The sequence below is a fragment of the Grampus griseus genome, assembly GCF_964374135.1.
Source record: "Grampus griseus genome assembly, chromosome: 19".
Lineage (NCBI taxonomy): Eukaryota > Metazoa > Chordata > Mammalia > Artiodactyla > Delphinidae > Grampus > Grampus griseus.
In genome coordinates this window covers 10,946,214-10,968,666 of record NC_139013.1, presented here as the reverse complement: position 1 = coordinate 10,968,666, position 22,453 = coordinate 10,946,214, and the positions used below count along the sequence as shown (strand labels likewise).

Genomic DNA, 22,453 nt, shown 5'->3' with positions numbered 1-22,453 from the left:
GGCTGAGTTGCCTAGTAACGAGCTTCTCCCGCCTCCCTCTGGCCAAACCGCTCTCTAGCTCCCCCTTCCGGTGACTTTCACACTAGGTTTTCCGGGCGCCTAGCAACCGGCGTGGCCTCCAGGACTGGTCCCCAGAAGAAATTCGCCATCCTCACCACCCCAACTTCAGTTGGAAAGCAAGAGGCCAGCAAATCTGAGTGGATTTTTGCAGAGAGCCTGGAGCCTACCGCAACAGGATCTCCTCCACCGGTTGCTGGCTACCCTCCCCATGACCGCCACCAACACACACACACACACACACACACACACACACACACACACGCACACACAATCTCTGATCTCTCAAGCTTATGCCTGCGGCAGAGAGAGTGGGTAAAGAACCTAAATAAAACACAATGCATGTGCCCAAACACACATCCAGCCTTGAGTTCTTCCAACCATGCCTCAGTTTTCCAATGTGACCTATGGGCATCTGTCTCGTACCACGCCCACCCCTGCCCGGTGACAAGCACCCCTCTGTTCCGTCCCCGAGAGACCCAGAAGGGCATCTTGGGGTGGGGTCGGAGCTAGAGACAACCCAAACACGGAAAAGTGAGTATGAACCAAGCGTGCCCCTACAGAACATGCTGACACTCCCAGGTAGGGGCCCACCCACGCTGGGCACCTCCTTGGGAAGAGAAAGAAGGGTATCTCAGTCCTAGCAGCCGCCCTACCCTGCAGGGAATCAAATGACCCGATTCTGAGATTCTGATCTTGGGCCTCAGGTCAGAAAAAAAAGAAAAGCGGGGATGGGGGGGTGGTGGGTGGGGGGGTGGGGTTGGGAATGTGAGAAAATAGGGAAGTGATCTTCTGGGTCCTGACGGAAGAGAAGGCTGGAAGTCCACCTGGGGTCCCCGTGGAGGAGGGGGCTGGGCACAAGATGCCCATGTCGCATTCGGATTCTGGTTCTGCCTCCCCACCCCAGAGCTACAGAGACCTGCCCCCAGATCTTACGTCACTTCTTTCTCACCCTAGGGGTAGGGTGGGTCCAGACCCACCCCTCCTCAGCTTCCTATAAGAAGAGCTGGGGACCTGGGACTGCAGGTTCACTCACTCATCCATCATGAGGCTTTCCACGAAACCCCAGACCTTCCTGCTGGCTTCCCTGCTGCTCTGCACCCTCCTGGGTTTGGGTAAGTGACTAGGGGCCTGGAATCCTGGGACCTTCGGAAAGAGGACTGTATGAGAGGGGCATTCAGCAAGGTCCTTCAGCGGGGAGGGGGAAAGAGGAGGTGTCCTGGGAATTCAGATTCATGGCAAAGGCAGAGGATAAAGGACAGAAAGACTGGGGCCCCAAGGGAAGAATAGCTCAGAAACTTGTGTGTGTGTGAATCCCTGAGAAAGAAGGGGATTTGATGAGGTTTGAATCCCCTGTCCCCCAGGCAAGGTCTCAAAATAAGCCATCTGGGGATTTCCCTGGCGGTCCAGTTGTTAAGACTCTGCGCTTCCACTGGGGGAAGCGCAGGGGGTGGGGGTTCGACTCCTGGTTGGGGAACTAAGATTCCGCATGCCATGCAGCTCGGCCAAAAAAAAAGACGTCTGAATTCTAGAAAATCAGAGTATGATTAGAAAGGGAAATTTTTTTTAAAAAAATGATGGGGCGGGGGAGAGATTTTCTTTCTCCCAGAACTCTAGGGAGTTCAGACCCCTGGTGTCCTCCCCTAGATGCAGGAATTCAGGCAAGCCCCACCTTCCCCAGGATGCAGTTGCCCAGTGTCTGGGCCCCCAGTTGCCTCCTCTCTCAGTACCAAGGGGTCCATGCGCTTGCCCTCCTGGTCCGTGCTCTCCCTTCTTGACCTGGGATGCAGATCCCAGCCTCAGGTACCCCTGCCTGGGCTCCTACTGTCTACAAGACCTACGCGTGGTACCTACAAGGAAGAGGATCTCACTTCCGAGAACCAGCTCGACCTGAAGCTTCACAAAAGTCCATGGAAACCTTCACCAGGACCCCTCCCTGTCCCCAAACTTTCTCAGAGGACCCTAGCATCCAAAGTCCCCAGCCTTGTAATTAGGTAAACTTGCTCCCTGGTGGAGTCGCTTCCCACCCCTGAAAGCAGCTTTGCTGGAGCACCACCGCGTCTCTGCGGGAGCTTTGGACAGTTCCCTGGACAGGCGCCAATGCCCCGCCCAAGAACAATCAGGGAGATACCTTTCCCTCCTCCCTCAGACCGCCCCCCCCATCCCCCTCTGGACTCCGTCCGAAGTCTTGGTCCGCAGACCACACCACCCTTGACTAGAGCCCTGCTCTCTACACTGCAGGGTACCCACTGAGCTGTGAGGTGTGTACAGGCTCCGGACCCACGTGCAGTGGAAATGTGCAAACTTGTGACCCCGACCAGGACTCCTGCGTGGTCATCGTGGCTCACACCAACAGGAGTAAGAGCTCAGGGCGTGGCGTCAGATCCTGGGGAGGGGGCTGTGCTTTCGGGGTAGCAGATACCAGCACGCGGGGAGGAACCTTCCAGTGGTGAGCAGGCAGGAAAGAGGGAAAGGCAATCTCGAGGTGGATGGAGGGGAGGGAATCCGATGGAACGACAGAAACCACTGTTGTCAGGGATTTCTGAAAATTAGACTCCAAAGAGTTGATGGGGTGGGGGTGGGGGGGGCAGATATAGAGACTTTCTTAGGCAGGAGGGGATTAGGGAAGGAAAGGACAAGGGGGAAGAGAGAAATCGCGAGAGGGGGAAAATCTAATATGCAAGAGGTGGAGGGGGGCGTGTAGAGGAGAAGGAAGGGGCTGGGGTGGGTTGGAAGGAATGTGACCAGGTTGACCATTTGGGGTGGGAGGGATCCCCTAGGGATGCAGGTTGGAAGAGACCATTCCTGACAAGAAGAGGAGAGATGATATTGGGGTAGAGGGAGAGATATAAAAGAACAGACAGGAGAGGGAAGATATTCCTGAAGCATGGAGCAAGTTATCACAAAGAAGTGGAGCTGCGGCAATGGGGAGACATATGAGTAAAATGGGAGAGGAGAGGCAAGACTTAAATGGAAGGGACTCTCCCAGGCCTGAGGGAGGATGGGGGAGAAGGGGCGCAAAGGAAGAAACCACGGGGGGTGGGGTGTTCATTCAAAGCTGAAAGAGACCCAGAAACCCTTAGTTAAAGGAACATGGTGGGGCACGGCGTGAGACTGGAGAAGGAAGGATGTGACGGGAGGTAAGGCCAATGTTGAGTACGGAAGGAACCATTCCGACCGGAGGGGATGTGTAAGGTAAGTGGGATAGAAGATTGCACGCTGCCCTACTCACCTAGCAAGAGTGGGCAGGTGGGGGAAGGACCTGAAAGTCTTGCAGAGGCCACCCAGGAGTATATGGGAGGGAGATGGGACCCTGGGACCGCAGGAGGAAGTTGGGGGGAAAAAAACACCTTTCTGTGGGGTAAAGAGGGGAAACCCTAGGGTTGGAAGAGACCACCGTACTGTGGGGAGGGGGAGGGGGAAGGCTGTGGAGGTTGGACGAGACCACTTCAGGCAAGACCTGAGAGTACCCAAGGAGGGCAGCAAGAGACCATCGGTGGGAGGTCTGGGGAGTGACCCTGGGGAAATCTGGAAGAGACCACGTTAGACAGAGAAGGATATGGGTGTTACAGGGTGCGGGGTGGGGGGGGGGGGCGGCGAGGGTGGCATTCCAGTATTTGGTGGAAGGGATTCCAAGGGTCAGGGGAGGGCGAAAGGCTGGAAGAGACCATTTCACACCGCCATGGAGATAGCCATAGGCGGCCTGAAAAAGACCACTACAGGTGTGACCCTTAGAGGATGGCAGTGGGGTGGCGTGGGGCGGAAGGGACCACTCAGGCAGGCACCAGGGCTTGCCGATGGGAACTGCAAGAGACCACCAAAGTCTGGAGGGGGTGGGGTGGAGCGGACCTAATAAACAGTCCAGACCATGCCCCAGGCAGATAAGGGGGTATGACTCTGGGGGGCTGGAAGAGAACTCCCTAGACAGCAGCGGGCTGGGGCAGCTGTAAGGTTGGGAGAGACCTGGAAGCCAGGGTCCAGGCCAGGGCCCCTGAGCCCTCCCCTCCCTCGCCATCCTGCAGAGGGCCACCAGTCGGTGAACACCTATAAGGGGTGCATGAAATCCAGCGCCTGCAGCTCAGGATTCGTCTCCATCACCATGGACCCTGAGAACTACATGGTGTCCAACACACGCTGCTGCCAGAGTGACGTCTGCAACCACGATCCCCTGCCCGGTAAGGGCCAGCTCAGCCCCACAACTGGAGTCCCTTCCTGCCCCGCCTGAGAGCCTGCTGTGAGCACCCGCCACTGACCCGCGCTGTAACCTTTGGCAAGCATCCTCCTTGCTCTGAGCCTCAGGTCCTCGCCTGTAAAATGCAGTGTCCATTAGCAACCGGCGTCCCCAGCGTTGCTGTGAGGTTGGGAAAGGGTTTAACGTCCCTTACACCTTACACTCCACCCTCCTCCCCAGCTCCTGAGAACAATCGTACGGAGAATGGCCTCCAGTGCCCTACCTGCATCACCCACTTCAAGGAAACATGCTCTTCAACTAAGAAAGTACTCTGTGTTGGCCAGGAAAGCCACTGTATCACCTGCGCTGGCAAAGTGCAGACTGGTGAGGGGCACCTAGATTTCTGGGGGAGGGGACAGGGAGGTTCCCAGAACGGGAGGCTCATACTTCCAGATTCTAGGGGAGAGAGTGGGTCCAGAGAACTGGGTGAGGAGGTGGCAGGGGCATGACCCCGGGTCATGAGGAGGGAGGGGTTGGAAGTCCTGACTCCAGGCTGAAACCCCTCCCCCAACAGGTGTCATATTTGCTACTCGGGGCTGCGCTACGGAGAATGCCTGCCACACCAAGCCTGGGACCCTGGTGCCCGCGGCCTCTCGTGTCTACACCATCACCCAGGCCGACTGTCTTCCAGGCCCCCAGCCTCCTGGCAAGACTAAGTGAAGAACCGAGGCGTATGCCACGTTTGGTCTTGACTTGTTCTCAGCTACAGCTTCCCATGGGCCAATATATTATTAAACAACTTACCAGAACAAGCCTGAGTCCTGGTGACGTGATGCATTTCAGGGAGGTGGGATGCAAAAAGCAGGGGTCTCAACCTTTGGGAACCCCCTCTTTGGAAGGAAGAGCGGGAAGACCCTACCTTTTGTTAAGGGATTACTCCCTGCTGGGTCCCCATGCTAAGTGTTTTCCTGCGGTACCTCATTGCATAGTCACAACAACTTTGTGAAGTTGAAAGTATTGTCCCCATTTTACAGAGGAACAAACTGAGGCACAGGTTGCGGTGTCACTTGGCTTGGGTCAAACAGCTAGGGAAGATCAGACTCCAGAGTCCGTGATCACCTCTCCTGGTTAACCTCTCCCTCTTTTGCCTCCGTTTTCACGTGTGTAAACTGTGGCTATTAATAGCCATAACCTCAAAGGGCTGTCTTAAGAGTCAAATGAAAGAAAACTGAAAAAGCACTTAGTGCAGTGCCCAGCACCTTTAAGACAATGTTGGTTCTGGAGACAATGTGTCTGGCCAAATAGTTATCGTCCTAATAGCTGCCACTTACTGAGCGGCCATTAGTTGGCAGGTGCTGGACCCTGGCATCCGTCAGGACAGAATCGATTATGCTACAGTAACAAACAAGTCCCTAATCTCCGTGGTTTAAAGCAACGAAGTTGTATCAGTCGATTCATGCTGTAGTAATGCTTGTGTAACAAACCACCCCCAAGCCAAGATTGTAACAACAATCATTCTTCTAAGGGTTTGTAGGTGGCTGGAGGAGCTCTCCTTCTGGCTGTGCTTTGATGGGTTTGGGTCCCGTTTGGGAGGGGATTCAAGTTCTCCTCCATGACATTTCACAGTCTTCTGGGATCAGCGGCTCCCTGGCTGATGTCTTTCTCATGGCAGATCACGGGGTCCTCGGCTGAGGTCGGGGGTGCTGACGTTCCATGGAGTAAAGTAAATCATATGGTCAAAGCCCACAGCAGTGGAGCAGGGACGTATACTCCCCCTCCAGTGGGAGGGAGAGGAGTGGTATTTGCTGAAGAAGTACCCATTCACAAAAGGTTGATTTAAGGGACCTCCCTGGTGGTCCAGTGGTTAAGACTTTGCCTTCCAGTGCAGGGGGTGCAGGTTCGATCCCTGGTCGGGGAACTAAGATCCCACACGCCTCGCAGCCAAAAAACCAAAACATAAAACAGAAGCAATATTGTAACAAATTCAATGAAGACTTTAAAAATGGTCCACATCCCAAAAATCTTTAAAAAAAAAAAAAAAGGTTGATTTATCCTTGACCTTCCATGTCTAGCACCGTCCACAGGGCGTTCTGCTCATCATAATCGTGGAGCAGTCACCAACTTAATGCCGATTTCTGCACACAGGAGAGAGCCCAGGAAGGTTTCACGTGGATGATTAAATGCTGCCCACCCAGAAGTGACCTGACACAATTCACTGGGTGGAGCTGGTCACAGGACCCTACCAAACCCCACCGGGAGAGGAGGAGGAAGCACAGTCTGGGCCCCAAATGCCCCACCTGAGCCCCCGCCTGGCCAGACACATTTCATAACCAGCACGAATGGCCACCATGACCTTTGGGGCAGGGTCTCATTTTGTCTTCACAACTACTCCACGTGATAGGCGCTAGTATTCTCATCCCTGTTTTCAGAAGAATCTGAGGCTCAGAGAAGGAATGTCACATTGGTGGTCGTAGCAGCTAAAAAGTGGCAGAGCTTAAGAGTTTAGTCATTGGGTCACATTGAGGGGAGAAAGAGACCACATCACAGAGAGAGCGGACAAGCCTGTATCAGTTATCCTTTGCTACGTAACAAGCCCCTCCAAACCTCAGAGGCTTAGAATAATCGGTTGGCAATGTGGTCTGGGATCAGCTGGGTGATGGTTCTTCTGGTGTCTGCTGGGTTCAGCTGCTGGTCAGCTAGGCAGCTCTCTTCCAGAGGGTTGACACTGATTGGGGTGTCAGGGCTGACTGGGCCACATGTCTCTTATCACCAGCAGGTTAGCCTGGACTTCTTTTTTTTTTTTTTTTTTTGGCCACACTGTGGGGTTTGTGTGATCTTAGTTCCCCAGCCGGGAATGGAACCCGTGCCCCAGAAATGAAAGCGCCGAGTCCTAACCACTGCACAACCAGGGAATTCCCTAGCCTGGACTTCTTGATGTGGTGGCAGTGACAGGGGTCCCCCGGGTAGCAAGAGAGGAAGTCCCAATGCATGAGCACTTTTCAAGCCTCTGCCCATCATCTTTGCTGTTGTCTCAGTAGCCAAGCAGATCCCATGACCAGGTCTAGAGTCAGGATGAGAAGGGACAAACCAAGGGCAGGGCTGCAGAGAAGCTGAACAGACTGGGGGCATGCATGGGCCAAGCTGGTTCCGGAGCTAAGATGTTTACCATCACAGCCCCCAAGGTGTAAACAATTAATAGTCCGCTCCAGCCCCTCCAGGGTGGCAAGACTCAAAGTCTCTCAATTCCAGCCCAATGGATTCTACGCTGCACAGACTCCCACTGTCCCTCCTCTCCGGGGACCCAGGAGTCTAGGTTTCCAGCTCCAGTCAAAATCCCAAGTATCTTTTTTTCCCTTTAAACCCCGAAAGAACAGACACACAATGGAATTTCTACCTTTTTATTCACTCCTCCAAAAAGCACCACAGGCCAACCCACCCTTGATTCACCCGCCTTCATGGTTTCCTACCTCAGTGGATACACGTCTCTCCATCATTATGCAGACAAGTATGAAACTCAGCTAAGGTAATGAGGCTTTTGTGCCTCTTCTGCTTCTGGCGATGGCAACGCCAAGATTCACCATACTTTTCCTTGAATTTCTGCCTTCAAGGGCCTTCCAGCCTGCAGGTGCCTTGTAGACACACCCTGATGGCAGTCAGCAATCCATCCAAAAGGGAGCCTTAGTCTTTTCTGCTTGGATGCTCCCAGAGACAGATGCCTCACTAGCAACTTGCTGCCTCTACAGAGCCTAAAATTCAATCCCTTTAAAAGTCATGATTTAAAAGGCAACCACTCTAAAAGATAGTCGTGACACCCAAGGGCGCCAATATACAACTACATAAACACAATCAGCACACTCCACAACGGACAGCAACACGCAAAAACAAAACTGGGTCTTGCTTTCTCAGATTTGATCTCAGGCATGATTCCCATTGGCATGAGGGAAGAGGGAATTTGGAACAGAGGCACGTAGAGAGCAGAGATATCAGACGGGACCAAGTTAGAGATGGTGGCAAAGCAGCACGAAGAGAGGAGGGCACTCCGAGCAAAGGCATGGGGGTGAGGCGACCGTTCGGGCTCCCAGTGTGCCGGCTTCCAGGAGGGGCTGCAAGTTCGTTGCTGTGCACGAGAGAGAATGCATGCACATACGTGCATGCACTGAATTCTCACCATAACCCTGTGAGGTAGATGCCATTTGCTGAGTGACTTGCCCAAGGTCACCCCCATGGTCAGTCAAAGGGCTGTCTGACCCTAGAGCAGTGTGCACAGAGTTCTCTTTGATAATGGGAAGTGTTCTAGGGCAGTGCTACTCACCACGTGTGCCTGGTGCAACGGGGAAACTGCAGTTTACATTTTAGTTACTTCTGATTGATTAAAAAATTGCTACTCATCTCAGTTATTGGAAAACTATCCAATATAATTAGGACAACTTGGGTATATGAATCGACTTCTCCAAATATGAGTTTTCTGAAATCTAAATTGAGGTCAGATATTTCTGATGAAAATCTATCATCTGAATTGAGATGTGCTGTGAGAAATACACAGCAGATTTCAAAGACTTAGCATCAAAAGAATGTGAAATATCTCATTAGTAGTTTCCTGTACTGAGTACATGCTGCAATGATAATATTTTGGATATACTGAGGTAAAACATACTAGAATTAGTTTCACCTGTTTCCTTTTCCTTTTTTAACGTGGCTACTAGAAAATGTGAAACTACCCGTGTGGCTCACATCCTGTTTCTATTGGACAGCGCTGCTCTGCGCGTCTCCTGCTTCTGCACGCGGCAGGCAGGCTTAATGCAGATGCTTGAACGCTGGACTTGAGGAGGGGACAGTGTTGTACTGGGTATTACAGATATGGATGAGGGACATTCTCCTAAGGCCAGAAGAGCTTTGAGGACGATGCTTGGAGCCATTCAGTATAGAGCCAAATGCTTTTCCCCATCTTGGCCATCTCAACTTTGATGGGACAGATTGTGCCGGTGGTAGGAGTTCAAGGTAGACATGGTGGAACCGCCCCTCGGATTGGTCACCCTTGCCTTCAGCTGTCCAAGGAAACAGGATCTCGGAAGTGTTTATTGTTCTTGTCCAGCCCTTTCATTTCACAGGTGGGAAAAGGCAAAAAAAGGCACTGGCCCAAGTCACCTGGAGTGACAGTGGCAAAGCTGTGTTTGCTTCCCAGGTCCCCCGACCTCAGACAGAAGCTTCCTCTCCCACGAGATACTTGTTTCTCCCCCATCTCACACCTTTTCCCTGTCTTGTGGCAAGAGGCTGATGACCTAAATTCCAGCCCTAATTCTGCCACTGATTAATGAATTAAATATTTACTGAGCACCTTCTGTATGTCAAGCACTATTCTACGTGCTGCGGGTACAGCAGAGAACAGGACAGGTATGGGGATAATAGCCAATAAATAGGTAAATAAATAAATAAGGTAATTTTCTACAGTAATAATTGCTACAAGGAAAAATAACCGGCCAAGACAAATAATAGGGGTGGGGGTGTGAGCTACTTCAGTTACAGAGGTCAGGGAAGGCTTCTCTGAGGGGACACTTGAGCTGAGACTTGATTGACAAGAAGGAGCCAGTCGTGGGAAGATCTGGGAGCAGAGCATTCTAGGTAGAAATAACAGAAAGTGCAAAGGTCCTGAGGCAGGATCCCAGGTGGCCCACTCAAGCATCAGAAGGAAGATCAGGTTGATTGGGGGGACGGGAGGGGGCAGGAAATAAGAACAGGCAGGGGCCTTGCTGCGTGCTGTTGGGCCTAGAGCCTGCCCTCTCTGGGCTTTGCTCTCTCCATCTAACATAACAGAGATTCTGCTGGATGGCCTCTCAGGTTCTCCCTTTCTGTTTTCGGCATTGAAGAGTTCTGTGACCTGTGGCTTCTCCTCTACTTGTAGCTGGCAGCTTAGAACATTCCAGGCACTGTGGTTTCTGCCTTTGCCCCACTGTGGCACATTCCCACGGTCTGGAACACCTGCCCAGCTGCTCCGTGGGTCCCTTGCTCACTGTGGCATTCTCTGTGTCTCTCTCGGGGATACCTGAGGTAGCCAACACAGAAGCGTTGGGATCAGTGCAGCAGTACGGTTGCTTTTCCCAAAAGGCAGGTGTATATAATACCAAGGTCAGAAAGGGTTAAGGTTTAATGACCAAGACCAAAGCCAAGACCAAAAAAAGATAGAAACCCCTAAAGGAGAGAGGGACAGACGAACAGAGTCCCCAGAGAGCCCCATAGTCGCTCAGCACCTATAAAATGGGGGCTGTCATATCCCTTTCCAGTCCAACTCAGAGAAAGGTAGCTAGTTACCAGGATCCAAACCCATTAGGGACTTTGGGGAGATACCTCTGAGGGAGGCGTTTCTGTCCTTCCACACCCAGAAGGCCTCATTCCCGGTCCCTGGCTACCCCCCAGAGCCCACCATGCCCAGAACGCTTATTTCCTCTCATTTTTGTGGTACCATTCTCCCCACAACAACTGGGAAAGAAATCTGGGTCACCAGGCCCCTGGTGGAGCAACTTTTAGAGACCCCTCTATTCCCCAAGAGGAACCAAAGGTCTCCAGCTCTCTTACACAGCCCTCTATTCCCCCCTCTAGATGGAGACCTTCCACCACCCATGAATTAGGAACCAAGGTCCACAGCCCTCTTGGGAGACAGGAGTTCTGAGACTCCAGAGATCCTTCCTCCCCCCAATGAAAATTCAAAGCCCCCTTTATATGCAGGCCTATCCCCCCACCCCGCAGAAACCCAGACCTTATACCCCTTTGTGGCTCAGAAGCCCAAGGATTCCAGCTCCCTGGGGAACCCAGACCCCCTCCTCCATGCTAGAGTCCCCGGTGTGATGCAGACCCCCTTCATCAGGAATCAGGGCTTCCACCTCCTCTCCCCGTGGAGGACTAGACACCTAATAGATCCAGTTTCTACTCTTTGGAGACCAAGATATATCCCCTTAGAGGAGTCCCAAACCCTCAACTCCCTTCAGGAGTTCAGGAGTCTAGGAGTCTGAGGGTCACACCCTCTGGTCCCCCAGAGAAATCAGGAGTCATGTCCCCCGAACTCTATTCCCCTTCAGGACCCAGGAATCCTGGTGACGAGAAGTCACACATTCCAATCGGTGGTCAGACCCTCATCGCCTTCAAGCATCCAGGATTCTGAGTGGCGGCCCCCGCGCCCCACCCCCCCCCCGCCCCCCGCCCCCCGCCTCCCGCTCTGTGACCTCACAAACCCAGACATCCCATACTAGCATGCCAGAGTCTGGATCACCACGCCCTCTCCCTCTTACGGCAACTTGCAGTCCTCAACCCCTGACCAAGCCGAGCAGCCGGGACACGGGGCACCCCGGAAGCCCCGGCCCTCAACCCATCCCCTCACTGCGTGGGCACCTGCGGTGCCAGCACTGCTTCAGCGTCGGCCCGCATCTCATCGAGCGCCTGCAGCAGGACGCCGTGCGCCGCGCGGTAGCCCAGGCCCCCGGTGGCCGCCGCGCCGCCCGCCGGCCACAGGAAGGAGAGCGCGCCCAGCGCCGCGCCCCCGGCGGTGCCCTCGCCCGCCCACGAGCCCAGCCTCGCCTCCACTTCGGCGCGCGTCACCGGACCCGGGAAGCGTGTCCGCTCGGCCAGCTCCCCCGGCGTCAGGCCCAGCGCGCGCTCGCGTCGTGCCAGCGCCGCGGGTTCGAGCCCCAGCGCCCGCCGCCACTCGGCCAGCTGACCTCGCAGGAGCGCCACGTCGCAGGCCCAGCCCAGCCCCGGTACTGGGGCCGCCGCCGCCGCCAGGCTAGCCAACAGGGCCGGCCGCCACGCCCCGGCCCGCAGCGCCGCAGCCTTGGTCCGGGCCGCGCGGGGAGACGCGGGTGGCAGAGCCAGAAGCAGCGCCCCGGCCTGGGCCGGGGGTAGCGCACGCCGCAGCCACTCGCACAGCCCCGGGAGGCCGCCCGGCCGCAGCGGGAACACCGGCGGCGGCGCCTCCTCCAGCACCTCCCACGTCTCATCTTCTGGGCTCAGTGCGGCCGCGCGCTCTGAGTCCCCGCTACCCGGTTTCTTCACGCCGACGCCAACCGGCTGCAAACTCTCGCTGCCTGTATCCTCTGAACCTTCCCCACTGCCTGCTTTCTGCGATCCAGGGCCACGTTTCTCCCTCCCCTCACTGCGTGCATTCTCAAACCCCCCTCCGCCTGCGTTCTCTAAGCTCTCGCCGCTCTTTTCCTCTTCGTCCAGGGACTCCGGATCCTCGCCCTCGCCGTCTGTTCGCACGCAGACCAGCGGCGTATCTGGTAGCACCAAGGGCCGGACTTGGGCCCAGTCCTTCTCAGTGGGGGCCCCAGGGGTGACGAGGATGAGAGCGTCGTAGTGGGTTGGGTGGGGGGCGGCAGCAGTGCCCGCGGAGCCCAGAGGCACGGTCCAGAGCACCACATTGGGGCGCTCTGGGGCCGGGTAGGGCATGGGCTCCGCGGGCGCCGAAGCAGGCACCGCACCTGGGTCGTCAGGATCTAACCCGAGTAGCATGTTCAGCACAAGGCTCACGTCAGCCCTACCGGCCACGGCCAGGTCCAGGCGCGCGCTGCCCAGTCGCTCCAGGCCGGCCCGAACCCATGACAGCGCCGCCTCCAGGCCACCCGTCTCGAAGGCCTCGCGCACAGCCTCCAACTCTGCAGCGCCCAGCACCTCGAAGCCATCCTGAGCCGGTGGCAGGAGCCTGCGGGGAAAGGGAGGGATGGGGTCAAGGGCAGAAGAGGGGCTAAATGCTGGCGAGCTGGGCTACGGGGACAGGACTGGGCTATGATGACAAGGCGGAGCTTTCTGAATAATCAGGAAAGGGAGGGGCCAGACTAATGGCACAGAAACAGAATCTGAGGCTATGAAGAAAAGGGAGGGGCTTAAAGAAGGGGTGGGACGGCTGGATTGAAATCAGAAATCAGGTTGCCAACAGAGTCGAAAATGGGGACCCGGCTAAGCCTTCCCCGGGGTTACACTCTGCGGGAGCGGGTCTTTCGGAGAGACCTGCAGGATTAAGAAAAAGCCCTGCTGGGCGGGGCAAAACTCATAGAGAGTGGAGTTTAGAGCAAAGAAAGAATGGCGACTGTATTGAGGACTAAACGAAAATCGAGCCCTATTCGACAAGGGCAAGGTCACCAAGGGCGCTCTTTCCTGAGACTAGGAGTTAGGAGGGCTGTAAAGACAGGTGAGGGGAGAACCCTCATCTACTAGTTCTTACCAAGGGTGTGTGGCTAAGGAAGAAAGACGAGTGGTGGGCCTGGGGAAGAGGCTGCCCCTCCCTGAGCCTCGTTTTGACGTCTATAAAAGGAGGCCGCTTGGGGTTGGGGGAGAAAATTCACGAGGTAGCCAGCAAGTGGACACAGAAGCGAAAGGGGATTAGAAAAAGGAAGTGGGGGAGGGCCCCCGAAACGACAAAGCTCGCTTAGGGTGTGGCTCTCCGGAGACTGGGGTCGCTTGAGAACCAAGCAGATGGTGAGCAAGAGGGTTAAGACTGGAGAGTGGAGTCTTCGGGTAAAAGCTTCGCGGGGACCACCAGCTTGCCTGGAGAGAGTGAGCCCTCGTTCACACGTTGGCCTGGGGGCAGTGTTTGGGCGCAAGGTCCCGGTCCCTCCTAGAATTCTCGCGAGGGAGCGGGGGCTCAGGACCTCAGAGCGCTCGCAGGAGGCGGAACCTGGAATGACAGGTCCAGACTTCTAGCTGACCCTTGGCCTAGATGATAGAAAAGGGTCAAGCACAGAGCGCTAGTTTGAGGTGGAACCTCGTGGACCTCAAAACCTGCGCTGAGGGTCGGGATTTGGACGAGGGAGCAGGGCTTTCAGCAGATATCCCGTTAAGGTTGGCCCCAAACTCGCTGAGGGCGGGGTCTCGCAGACCTCAAAGAGCACCTTAGGGGTGGGAGGTACAGACTAAATAAAGCACCAGTCCTCTTCAACCCACCCTGAAACGCCGCGCTCACCTCTGCAGCGCCTCCGCCTGACTCCGCAGCGTCGCCCGCAGGCGCTCCAGCTCCTCGCAGCCGTCGCTGCTGCGGCAGTCGGTCTGTAGCACAAAGAGAGTCGCGGCGCCCAACCCGGCGCTGTCCAGCCGGGCTGCGGTCTGATCCCGAGCCTGGGCTACATTCTGTGACTCCTCGGGACGAAGGTTCCGCACAGCCAGCAGGGGTGTTCCTCGGGCCAGGGCGGCCCGCGCTGCCTCCCCCAGCGCTGGGGCCAGGGGTTCCTCATTCCCCTCAGGGCCGGGCAGCACCAATACCAGCACGTTGGCTTCCGCCGCCCAGGGCCCCGGCGCTGCGGGTGGGCAGCTCAGCTCGCCCAGGAAGAGGCCTGGGCCTGCAGCTCTCAGGCTGGGGAGCCCGGAATCCGGCCGTCCGTCGGGGATCTCTACCGTCTCCACATCCTTGTCGCACAGCGCTGCGATCACAGCAGACTTTCCCGAGCCCGGAGGCCCCAGGAATAAGACGGTCACGTCACCCCGCGGCGGAGGCATGGCTGGAAAGTGGGGAGAGAGGAAGACCCGGGTCACGCAGCACCCAACCTTTTTCTTTCGTAGCTTCCCCACTCTGGTCTCAGACTTCAGCCTTTTACCCTGACCACTTCTTTCCTTCTCGGGTATCACTGACAGGCACCTAGAAATCTGGCGCCCAGGCCCTATTCCCCAGGGACCTGGGAGTCCTGTCCGCCCTCTTTCTGGATGCCTTTCCCTTTACGCTTCAGAAACTCAGAAATCGCCCTCTAGCCCCCTCCTCCCTCAGGGACACAGATGTTTTTACCCCTCACTCCTCCCTTCCAAATCACCGACCGAGCAAACAGCCGGCACACGGGACTGCGCAGTCGGTAGCAGTCGGTCAGCCGCTGAGAAGCTCTGCCTCTGGGGTCCGAGGACGGAGGCCCATGAGGCTAAAGCGCCGGGATTTGGGGATGTCCAGACCCTTTCCGGGGGCTCTAACCTGACGTCATTCCTTTTAGGAGGGGGTGTGTCTCGAAAGCTTAACCTCGGGGACAGGGCCCTTTGCAGCGCCTGCGCAGAACGGCCGAAGGGCACTCTCTCCTCGGCGGTCGCCGAACCTTGAACAATGAGGGAGCCAAAGCGCGTGCGCGTCAGGAGCGCCTAACACACTTGCGCAATAAGCTTAGGTCTGCACTGCAAAGGAGGCTTGCAACGTCATCATTACGCACCCCAGTGCAGAGAAGGACCCCTCCCCTTATTTTGAGGACCGGGTTGGCGCGACTGAATCACTGCAGTCGGATGGCAACCCGAGATCTGGGCTTCGAAAGGCTCATCAGGCGAAAGGCCGTGGAAACCACCGGGACTTTGAGACTCGGTGGGCCCTACCCCGCTTCACTTCGGGTGACGGCGCTGTGACGAGCAACTGACAGGCGCAACGAAAGGCAGCCCTCTGCTGTCTGGAGAAAAGCAGAGGCCTGGGCTACCAGCCTCGGGAGGGAGCTGAGGGCAGTGTTTGGGGCAGCGGGTCACAGCGGCTGAAAGCGCGCGTGGGAAGCGGGGGTTCTAGGTGCAATAAGAGTTTCGGGATGTCAGAGAAAGATGTCTCCCGGAAGGAGGCAGGCTAAAGCGTGGGTACCACTACCTGCCTCAAGACAGGTGGGAGAGAAGGGGATGAGGCTGGTGTCAAAGATCAAGGGTCCCGCGCTCTGAGTTCAGGGAGTTAGTTTGATGTAGGAGGCATAGGTCAGAGGTCTCACGCAAGTGAGAAGGCTCTAAGGGGAGTCACAAACCGGGGTAGTTGAATCTTCTGGGAGGACTGAACCTTCTCTAGCGAGCTGCTCTATCAGGTTAGAATTCAAGGAGATGTTATCTCGTGGGGGGTCGGCCAAAGGCTGGCAAAGCCAAGCCTGTCAAAGGTCATAGGATTGGCGGGCCCTCTAAGCCTCGCTGTAGATAAGCGACTTCACTTGATTTACTGTTCTGTCATGCGTGCTCCTCTCTTGACCAGAGGGGTCTCAGTCACCATGGAGGACCGGCACCCCAAAGAGACCATGGAGCAGGAGGATTCGTCCAAGGAGAGAAGTCCCCAAAGTCCGGGAGGTGACATCTGTGAGTACTGCTGACCAGAGATGGGTGGGGTGCAGGAGCTATGATGCTAAAAGGATTTCTATAGCATTTCAGTGTCCAGGGCGTTGCGGGGATTTGCCTGTTGGGAAGGAGCTGTTAATGGTCCCTGAGCTGCTCTCCCAGGACCTGCTACTCCCTACCCCTACCCTTATTACCCTCTGACGTACCCATCCTGCTCTATCCACATAAGCATGAATGGGATGCAGTTCAGAGGCACAGAGTGGCATCCAGAGAGGCTTGGGGTGGGAGAGCTGGCTGGGAAAGGGCAGAGAGCCCCAGTCCCAACTCTGCCCCAGACTTTCAGTGTGACTTGGGCCTCCGTTTCCCTATCCGTCAAAAGGGCTTGCCACTACTCACCTCATGGGGCTGGCTGGTATGGGGTTTAGCGGCAGAAAAGGGGAACGCTTAATGTTAATGAAGGCAGCCAACTTGACCTAGGATAATAGCAACAGCTTCTACTGAATGCTTATTATGTGCTAGGTGCATTCTAAGAGTTTAACGTTTGTTATCTCATTCCGTCCTCCTAACAGACTCTGTGAAATTGGTAATTATCACTTTCACATGAGGGAACCGAGGCAAAGAGAGGTTAAGTATTTATAACGATGAAAGCCACAGTGTCAATGCTCTCCAGCCAGAGACCACCAGGAACACACCTGGAGTTGACCAAGTTGGGCTTATTGCTCACTGCGCTGAGGAAGCACACATACCGTGGGGCATCTCAGTAATAAGAAAGGACTTATTACAGGATTTAGGCTGTGGTAGGTGATTTGGGGAAGGGTTCAAGAAAGGGGTTTTGCTGTGGATGGATGGTGCCAGGAAGCAGGGGCAGTTACATGGCTGGCTATCTCAATACCTAGAAGGAGGGAGGAACAAAGCAAGGCTCCAGGTGTAATTGGCAAAGCAGCAGCAGGCACTCATATTAGCCATGACGGGCCGGGGGAGGGTGTCTGGCCATCTTCGTGGCTTGGACAGTGTTCACGTTTTGTCTGTGTGTAGAAGGCATCATGGCATGGTCTTGTCTTGATTCGTCTCAGTCACAGCATGGCCCTGTCTGACGATGTTCTGTGAAATTGTTTATGCTGAACAGAACACCGAGGCCTAGCTGTGAGTGCCAGGCCAGCTCCTAGCTGTGGGGCTTCTTTTCTGTCTCAACGATAATTATTGCAAACCATTGTGTAGCACTGTTCTAAGCACTTTTTATACGTTAATTCGTTTATTCCTTACAACAGCCCTGTAAAGTAGATACTGATATGGTCGTTACCCCATTTTCCAGATGAAAACGCCGTTTCTACTTGCCTCGGAAGTGGTAGAACCGGGAGTCAGTTCCAGGCGGTCTGGCTCGAGGCTGTGCTCTAATCACATGGCTCTGTAGGAAGGGCGGACTCCCCGGGTTCCAGTCCCGACTCCGCCATTTCATTTCCTAGCTTCATGACTGTCGGCAAGTTACCTAACCTTTTTGAGCCTCAGTCTGCTCATCCGTAAAACAGGTCCAGTAAGTCTGCTGTCCAGGCCCGGCATAGCACCTGGCACATAGTAAGCCCTGCATGCTCACTGTTGGTGCGATTCTGAGGCTGGGAGAGGCCCTCGAGACTCCTGCTGGCCTCCCCCAACCTCTCCTCATGTCCCTCAGGCCACTTGGGGGCCCTGCAGTGCACCCGCTGCCTCATCACCTTCGCAGACTCCAAGTTCCAGGAGCGTCACATGAAGCGGGAGCACCCAGCGGACTTCGTGGCCCAGAAGCTGCAGGGGGTCCTCTTCATCTGCTTCACGTGCGCCCGCTCCTTCCCCTCCTCCAAGGCCCTGATCACCCACCAGCGCAGCCACGGTCCAGCGGCCAGGCCCTCCCAGCCGGCTGCGCCCACCACCACGCCACCCACCTTCCCCTGTCCCGACTGTGGCAAGACCTTTGGGCAGGCCGCTTCTCTGAGGCGGCATCGCCAGGCGCACGAGGCCCACCCCCTTCCTGGCCCCTTCGCCTGCACTGAGTGCGGGCAGGACTTTGCCCAGGAAGCAGGGCTGCATCAGCACTACATCCGGCATGCCCGGGGGGAGCTCTGAGTGTGGCTCCAGCCCTCCCTAGGGCAATGGAAGCTCTGTGGCTGGTGGGACACCCATCTGATATGGGATGGGAGGGATTTACTTTCCTCCCTGGAAAGGCAAAGGACTCCTGATCAATAGGACCCAGAAGATGCTCATTTAGAGCTTCCGTCTTTGGAGGACACAAAAGCCTTCAGGGAAACAGTAAAATCAAACAATAGTGAGAAAGAAAGAAAGAGAGAAATTTGTTATTTGTATCTTCCTCATTCCCAATGAAATAGTTTGAAATCATAACTAGCTGCAGATTGTGTTATCACCATTAATTCTTCCCAGATGGAGGCAATGGGGCTGCAAGAGCCAAGTGCCTGGATCTGGGCCTGAATCGGGGAGGGAAAGTGAGGTGTTGCCTGCCTGTAATGCCACCGAATGGGTCCCACACGTGGAGCAACTTGAGCCTTTGGGGATGGGACAGCAAAGTCGGAGGCGGCACTGAGTCACGTGAGGGTTGCAAACTGGGCCCTTGTCTCTTCCCACCCCCTGCCAGCCTTTCCCACTCAAGGTGGGGCCGTGGCATTGGATGGCTCTGCCTTCCTCCCCCCCAGATAATTTATTGTTCATTGAAATAATTTTATGTACCATTCTGGTCACGGAATATTTTTTGTATGTGTAGGTGAGATGGCATGAATAAACTAACAGAAGTAGTATCTGAAAACAAAAGGTCCATAATAAAATGTCTAAACAAGGAACTCTGGCTTTTGAGCAGGAATTCCCAGAGAACATAAGGGCATGGGGAGTGGGGAGCTCAGGGCAGACCTGGCCTGGCCCTATGGGGAAACTGGTTTGGAGTCAAACAGAGATACCTTCTGTTTCCTGTTGTATTTGGCCAACACAGGGAGATATTCCATTAAGATCCTATTTTCAGCTCTTGAAAGACCCAACCCTGGGCTGAGTTCCACTGGACCAGTTTTACTCCCTTGCATTACCTGCCCTGCCCCTAGAGACGATGGTCAATGCCCTGCATACAATAATCACAGCCCTGCATACAACAATCACAGACTCTGCTTGAATTGAGGGATATTTTGAAAGCCCACAGGTGAGATGGATATGGTAGAGAGTGAGCTATCTCCCACTTATTAGCTAGGCACACGGTGGCTACAAAGACAGCCTTTCCCAGATTTCCTTGCAGCTAGATGTGGCCATGTGACTGAGCTCTGACTAAATTCCTGGGTAGAGTCCTCAAGCTTCAGAAAGGAACCTGCCCTTCCTCGACCTTCCCGCCTGGAACGTGGACATGGTATCCAGCCATCTTGGACCATGAGAGCGACAACAGGATGGCAGAGCAAGGAGACAGCAGGGGGCTGGGTCTGCTACCACGACTGCTCCCCCACCCTTCCAGTCTCTCTACGACAGACCACCCCCTGTGTATATGTAAGTCAGCTTACATCACTCCTCATTCAAAACCCTCCAACAGCATCCCATAAGTAACATCCAAAGGCCTTACCCAGGCCCACAAAACCCAACAATGACGAGATCCCAGCCCACTAAGCAATCTCAACTCCCTCCCGGTTCTGTCTTTTTCACTACACTCTAGCCACACGTGCCAGGCTGGCATCTGCCTCAGAGCCTTTGCACTTGCTGTTCCCTCTTACCCAGAACTTTGCAAGGCTTCCTCCTCATTATTCAGGTCTCGATACCTGCCACTTCAGAGGACAGCACCTCCAACCCTTAGCCTGATTTAGTTTATTCCCAGCACTCTTCAACACTTGGAATTATCACACCTGTGTTTCTGTCATCATCTGTGTCCCTCCTCTAGAAGCCAAGCTTCTGAGGGCAAGTGGGTTGTCTCCCTCATTGCTTCATCCCCAGCACCTAGGACAGCGCTTACCGTGGAGGCTCAAGAAAGAACTTGACTGCGCCCAGTCGTTTACCTGTTTCTCAGCCTCAGCCCGCCCTTCCACGCTGCTCCATGAGGCTGGGCTTTCTGCAGCTACGCTTCCCAGACTCCCTGGAAAGCTGGCTTCCTTAAGTTCATCCCACAAGAGGTATGGGAAGAAGGAAGGTCGGAAGAGGGGAGAAGGGACTCACCTTGCCTTAGGCTCCTGCTGGAACCCCTCCAGCAGCAGTTCAGGCTCCAATACCTGTCTACACTCTCAGCACAAGGCACCGTGCCCCTCCTGGGGTTTAAGCAGCAGCCGTGTGGCAGCCAGCCCCTGCACCAGCCATACACGTGGCGTGGCCTGCCCACCAAGCTCCCACTGGGTTCTGGTCATTGCGCTTCTCCTTCTGCATCCCAGTCCTAGAGGTGGGACCTTCTTGCAGACACTAATTTCTCAGTTACCTCACTTTTCCATGTTTGTGCTCTCAGTGTTTTAGTACCTGTGTAACCAATTCCCGGTACTGAATCCTCTGGAATTCCTAGCTTGGTCTCCATACCCTGCCTGGGCCCTGAAGAACTGAATGACCCCACTGGCAGGAGACTAGGTCTCTTGATTCCCAGTCTCTCGAGATCCTTAGGAACTTCTGATGATGAATGGATAATCTGCTACTTCTGTGCTTAGAAAGCCCCGTCTGAGGGCAGAAGAGGGCTTAGGCATGCTGCTCCAGGAAAAAAGATGCATCCATGTGGTTTTAAGGAGCTGTGGATTTCTGCTGTGATGATTCTGAGATTCAGTGATGCTAAGCTATAGTGGTTATGAAAGTCTCAAAGAGTGCATAAGTATAAGATTCTGAGCTTCTAGGATGAAAAGTATGGGTTTTGAAAGATGCTTTGGTCAAGGTCCTGTAACAGGCGTCAGTGTGAATGCTCTTTGGGGCCAGGCAGGTACCATAAATCAGTGAGGCAAGCAGGGTGTAAGGGGCCCAGATGCCAGGCAGTGGGGACTGGGCATGCGGGAGGGAATGCCCCATTAATAGGAGGTGACCCCTACTCAGCTCCAGCAAACTACTGCCCCATGGGATTGTGGGTTCAGCAATCAATCTCACAAGGAAGCCAGAAACTTCCATTTTTGTGTCAAACCTGCCCATTTTTAAATGTTGGTAACCAACGTGATTAAAAAAACCTCAATAACTCTGGAGACCAAATACACTCCTGCAAGTCAGATGGTGGCTGTGGACAGCCATTTCTGGTGTGTGGCTTAATGGCTAAGAATGGGTGCCTTAGCCCTAGTTGTCTGGATTCAAACCTTGCCTCTGCTTCTTCCCAGCTGTGTGACCTCTAGAAGATTACTCAACCTCTCTGTGCCCTGGCTGTAGCAGTTGTAAAATGGTCGTGATAGCAGCCCCTACGCCTCTAAGAATTATGATGATGACGACACACTCGGAGAGAAAGTCAGAGTCGGTATTAATGGCCTGTGTGACCCGGTCCTCTTCCCCTCTGCTTTTCTCTGCCCGTCTCTGCTCTTGTGTTCCCACCAGTCTTCCCCCTGCCTTCCTCAGCAACAGCCTTGTGGCCCCAAGTGCTCTTCAACAAACATCCCAAGCAGGTTCCACCTCAGGGCCTTTGCACTTGCTGTTCCCACAGCCACATGGCCCGTTCCTCCTCCTCTAGATCTCTGCTTTGATGTCACCTTTTTAGTGAAGCCTTTCCTGGCTACCCCATTTGAAACTGCTTCACACACACACACACAAGCCTCCCCGTCCCCCTTCTCTTTTCCTCCACAGCACTTATAACCTTCTAACATTCTAAACATTTTACTTAAATATTCAAGTATCTGTTTTCCCCTTTATAATATAACCTCCACAAAGGCAGGGATTTTTGTTCATTGTGTTCACCACTCTACTCCCAGCTCCCCAAATAGTGCCTGCATCTCCTAGGTATTCAATAAATCACTGCTGAATGAATGAGTAATAAGTAACAGTCCCTACCTCATAAGGATCCGATGTGATCGTCCATATAAAGCGCTTAGCCCAGGGCCTGGTCCGCTGTGAGCCATTATGGTAATTCAGGTTCTATTCTTGAAGGTTCTTAGTTGCCAAGCTTCTATGAGTTAACACATGTAAAGCGCCTTAGAACAGAGCTTGGCACACAGTAAATGCTCAGTAAATGGTAGCTATTATTATAATTAGGCTTCTATTTTCAAAGGAGCTTCAGTGCCAAGCTTCTGTGAATTAGTACTTCCCATCTCA

At 54.6% G+C, this 22,453-nt stretch overlaps 3 protein-coding genes across 12 annotated transcripts; 2 read left to right on the top strand and 1 right to left on the bottom strand.

Annotated features, from left to right (window-relative positions):
• Positions 1–1,102: 1,102 nt before the first annotated feature.
• PINLYP (phospholipase A2 inhibitor and LY6/PLAUR domain containing) lies at positions 1,103–4,948 on the top strand (the record flags this gene model as incomplete). Its single annotated transcript, XM_082676789.1, has 5 exons — positions 1,103–1,172; positions 2,299–2,415; positions 4,080–4,232; positions 4,469–4,651; positions 4,803–4,948. 5 exons carry the CDS (start codon positions 1,103–1,105, stop codon positions 4,946–4,948), a joined length of 669 nt encoding a protein of 222 aa, XP_082532915.1.
• Positions 4,949–11,489: 6,541 nt separating this feature from the next.
• Positions 11,490–15,277, bottom strand: IRGQ (immunity related GTPase Q). Of its 2 annotated transcripts, none has more exons than XM_082677491.1 (3): positions 15,165–15,277; positions 14,175–14,706; positions 11,490–12,917 (listed from the first exon to the last, which is right to left on the bottom strand). In XM_082677491.1, exons 1-3 carry the CDS (start codon positions 15,172–15,174, stop codon positions 11,594–11,596), a joined length of 1,866 nt encoding a protein of 621 aa, XP_082533617.1. In that variant the 5' UTR covers positions 15,175–15,277; the 3' UTR covers positions 11,490–11,593. The 2 variants fall into 2 exon arrangements, with proteins under 2 accessions (XP_082533617.1, XP_082533618.1); XM_082677492.1 differs by having other exon boundaries at positions 15,017–15,219.
• Positions 15,278–15,383: 106 nt separating this feature from the next.
• ZNF576 (zinc finger protein 576) lies at positions 15,384–19,062 on the top strand. 9 transcript variants are annotated; one of them, XR_014298206.1, is made up of 4 exons: positions 16,139–16,273; positions 16,822–17,053; positions 17,565–17,824; positions 17,922–18,037. XR_014298206.1 is itself a non-coding variant. In XM_082677345.1 (3 exons), exons 2-3 carry the CDS (start codon positions 16,189–16,191, stop codon positions 18,347–18,349), a joined length of 513 nt encoding a protein of 170 aa, XP_082533471.1. In that variant the 5' UTR covers positions 15,384–15,539; positions 16,173–16,188; the 3' UTR covers positions 18,350–19,062. The 9 variants fall into 9 exon arrangements, 5 of the variants coding, with proteins under 5 accessions (XP_082533471.1, XP_082533470.1, XP_082533469.1 ...); XM_082677345.1 differs by lacking the exons at positions 16,822–17,053; positions 17,565–17,824 and adding an exon at positions 15,384–15,539 and having other exon boundaries at positions 16,173–16,273; positions 17,922–19,062; XM_082677344.1 differs by lacking the exons at positions 16,822–17,053; positions 17,565–17,824 and adding an exon at positions 15,405–15,565 and having other exon boundaries at positions 16,173–16,273; positions 17,922–19,062.
• Positions 19,063–22,453: the final 3,391 nt, after the last annotated feature.

Coding starts and splice junctions, on each gene's coding strand:
- IRGQ (XM_082677491.1), bottom strand. Junction 12,918..14,174: donor CAGGCGGAGGCGCTGCAGAG/GTGAGCGCGGCG, acceptor CTTTCCCCGCAG/GCTCCTGCCACCGGCTCAGG.
- ZNF576 (XM_082677341.1), top strand. CDS start 16,150: ATGCGTGCTCCTCTCTTGACCAGAGGGGTCTCAGTCACCATGGAGGAC. Junction 16,274..17,921: donor AAGTCCGGGAGGTGACATCT/GTGAGTACTGCT, acceptor CATGTCCCTCAG/GCCACTTGGGGGCCCTGCAG.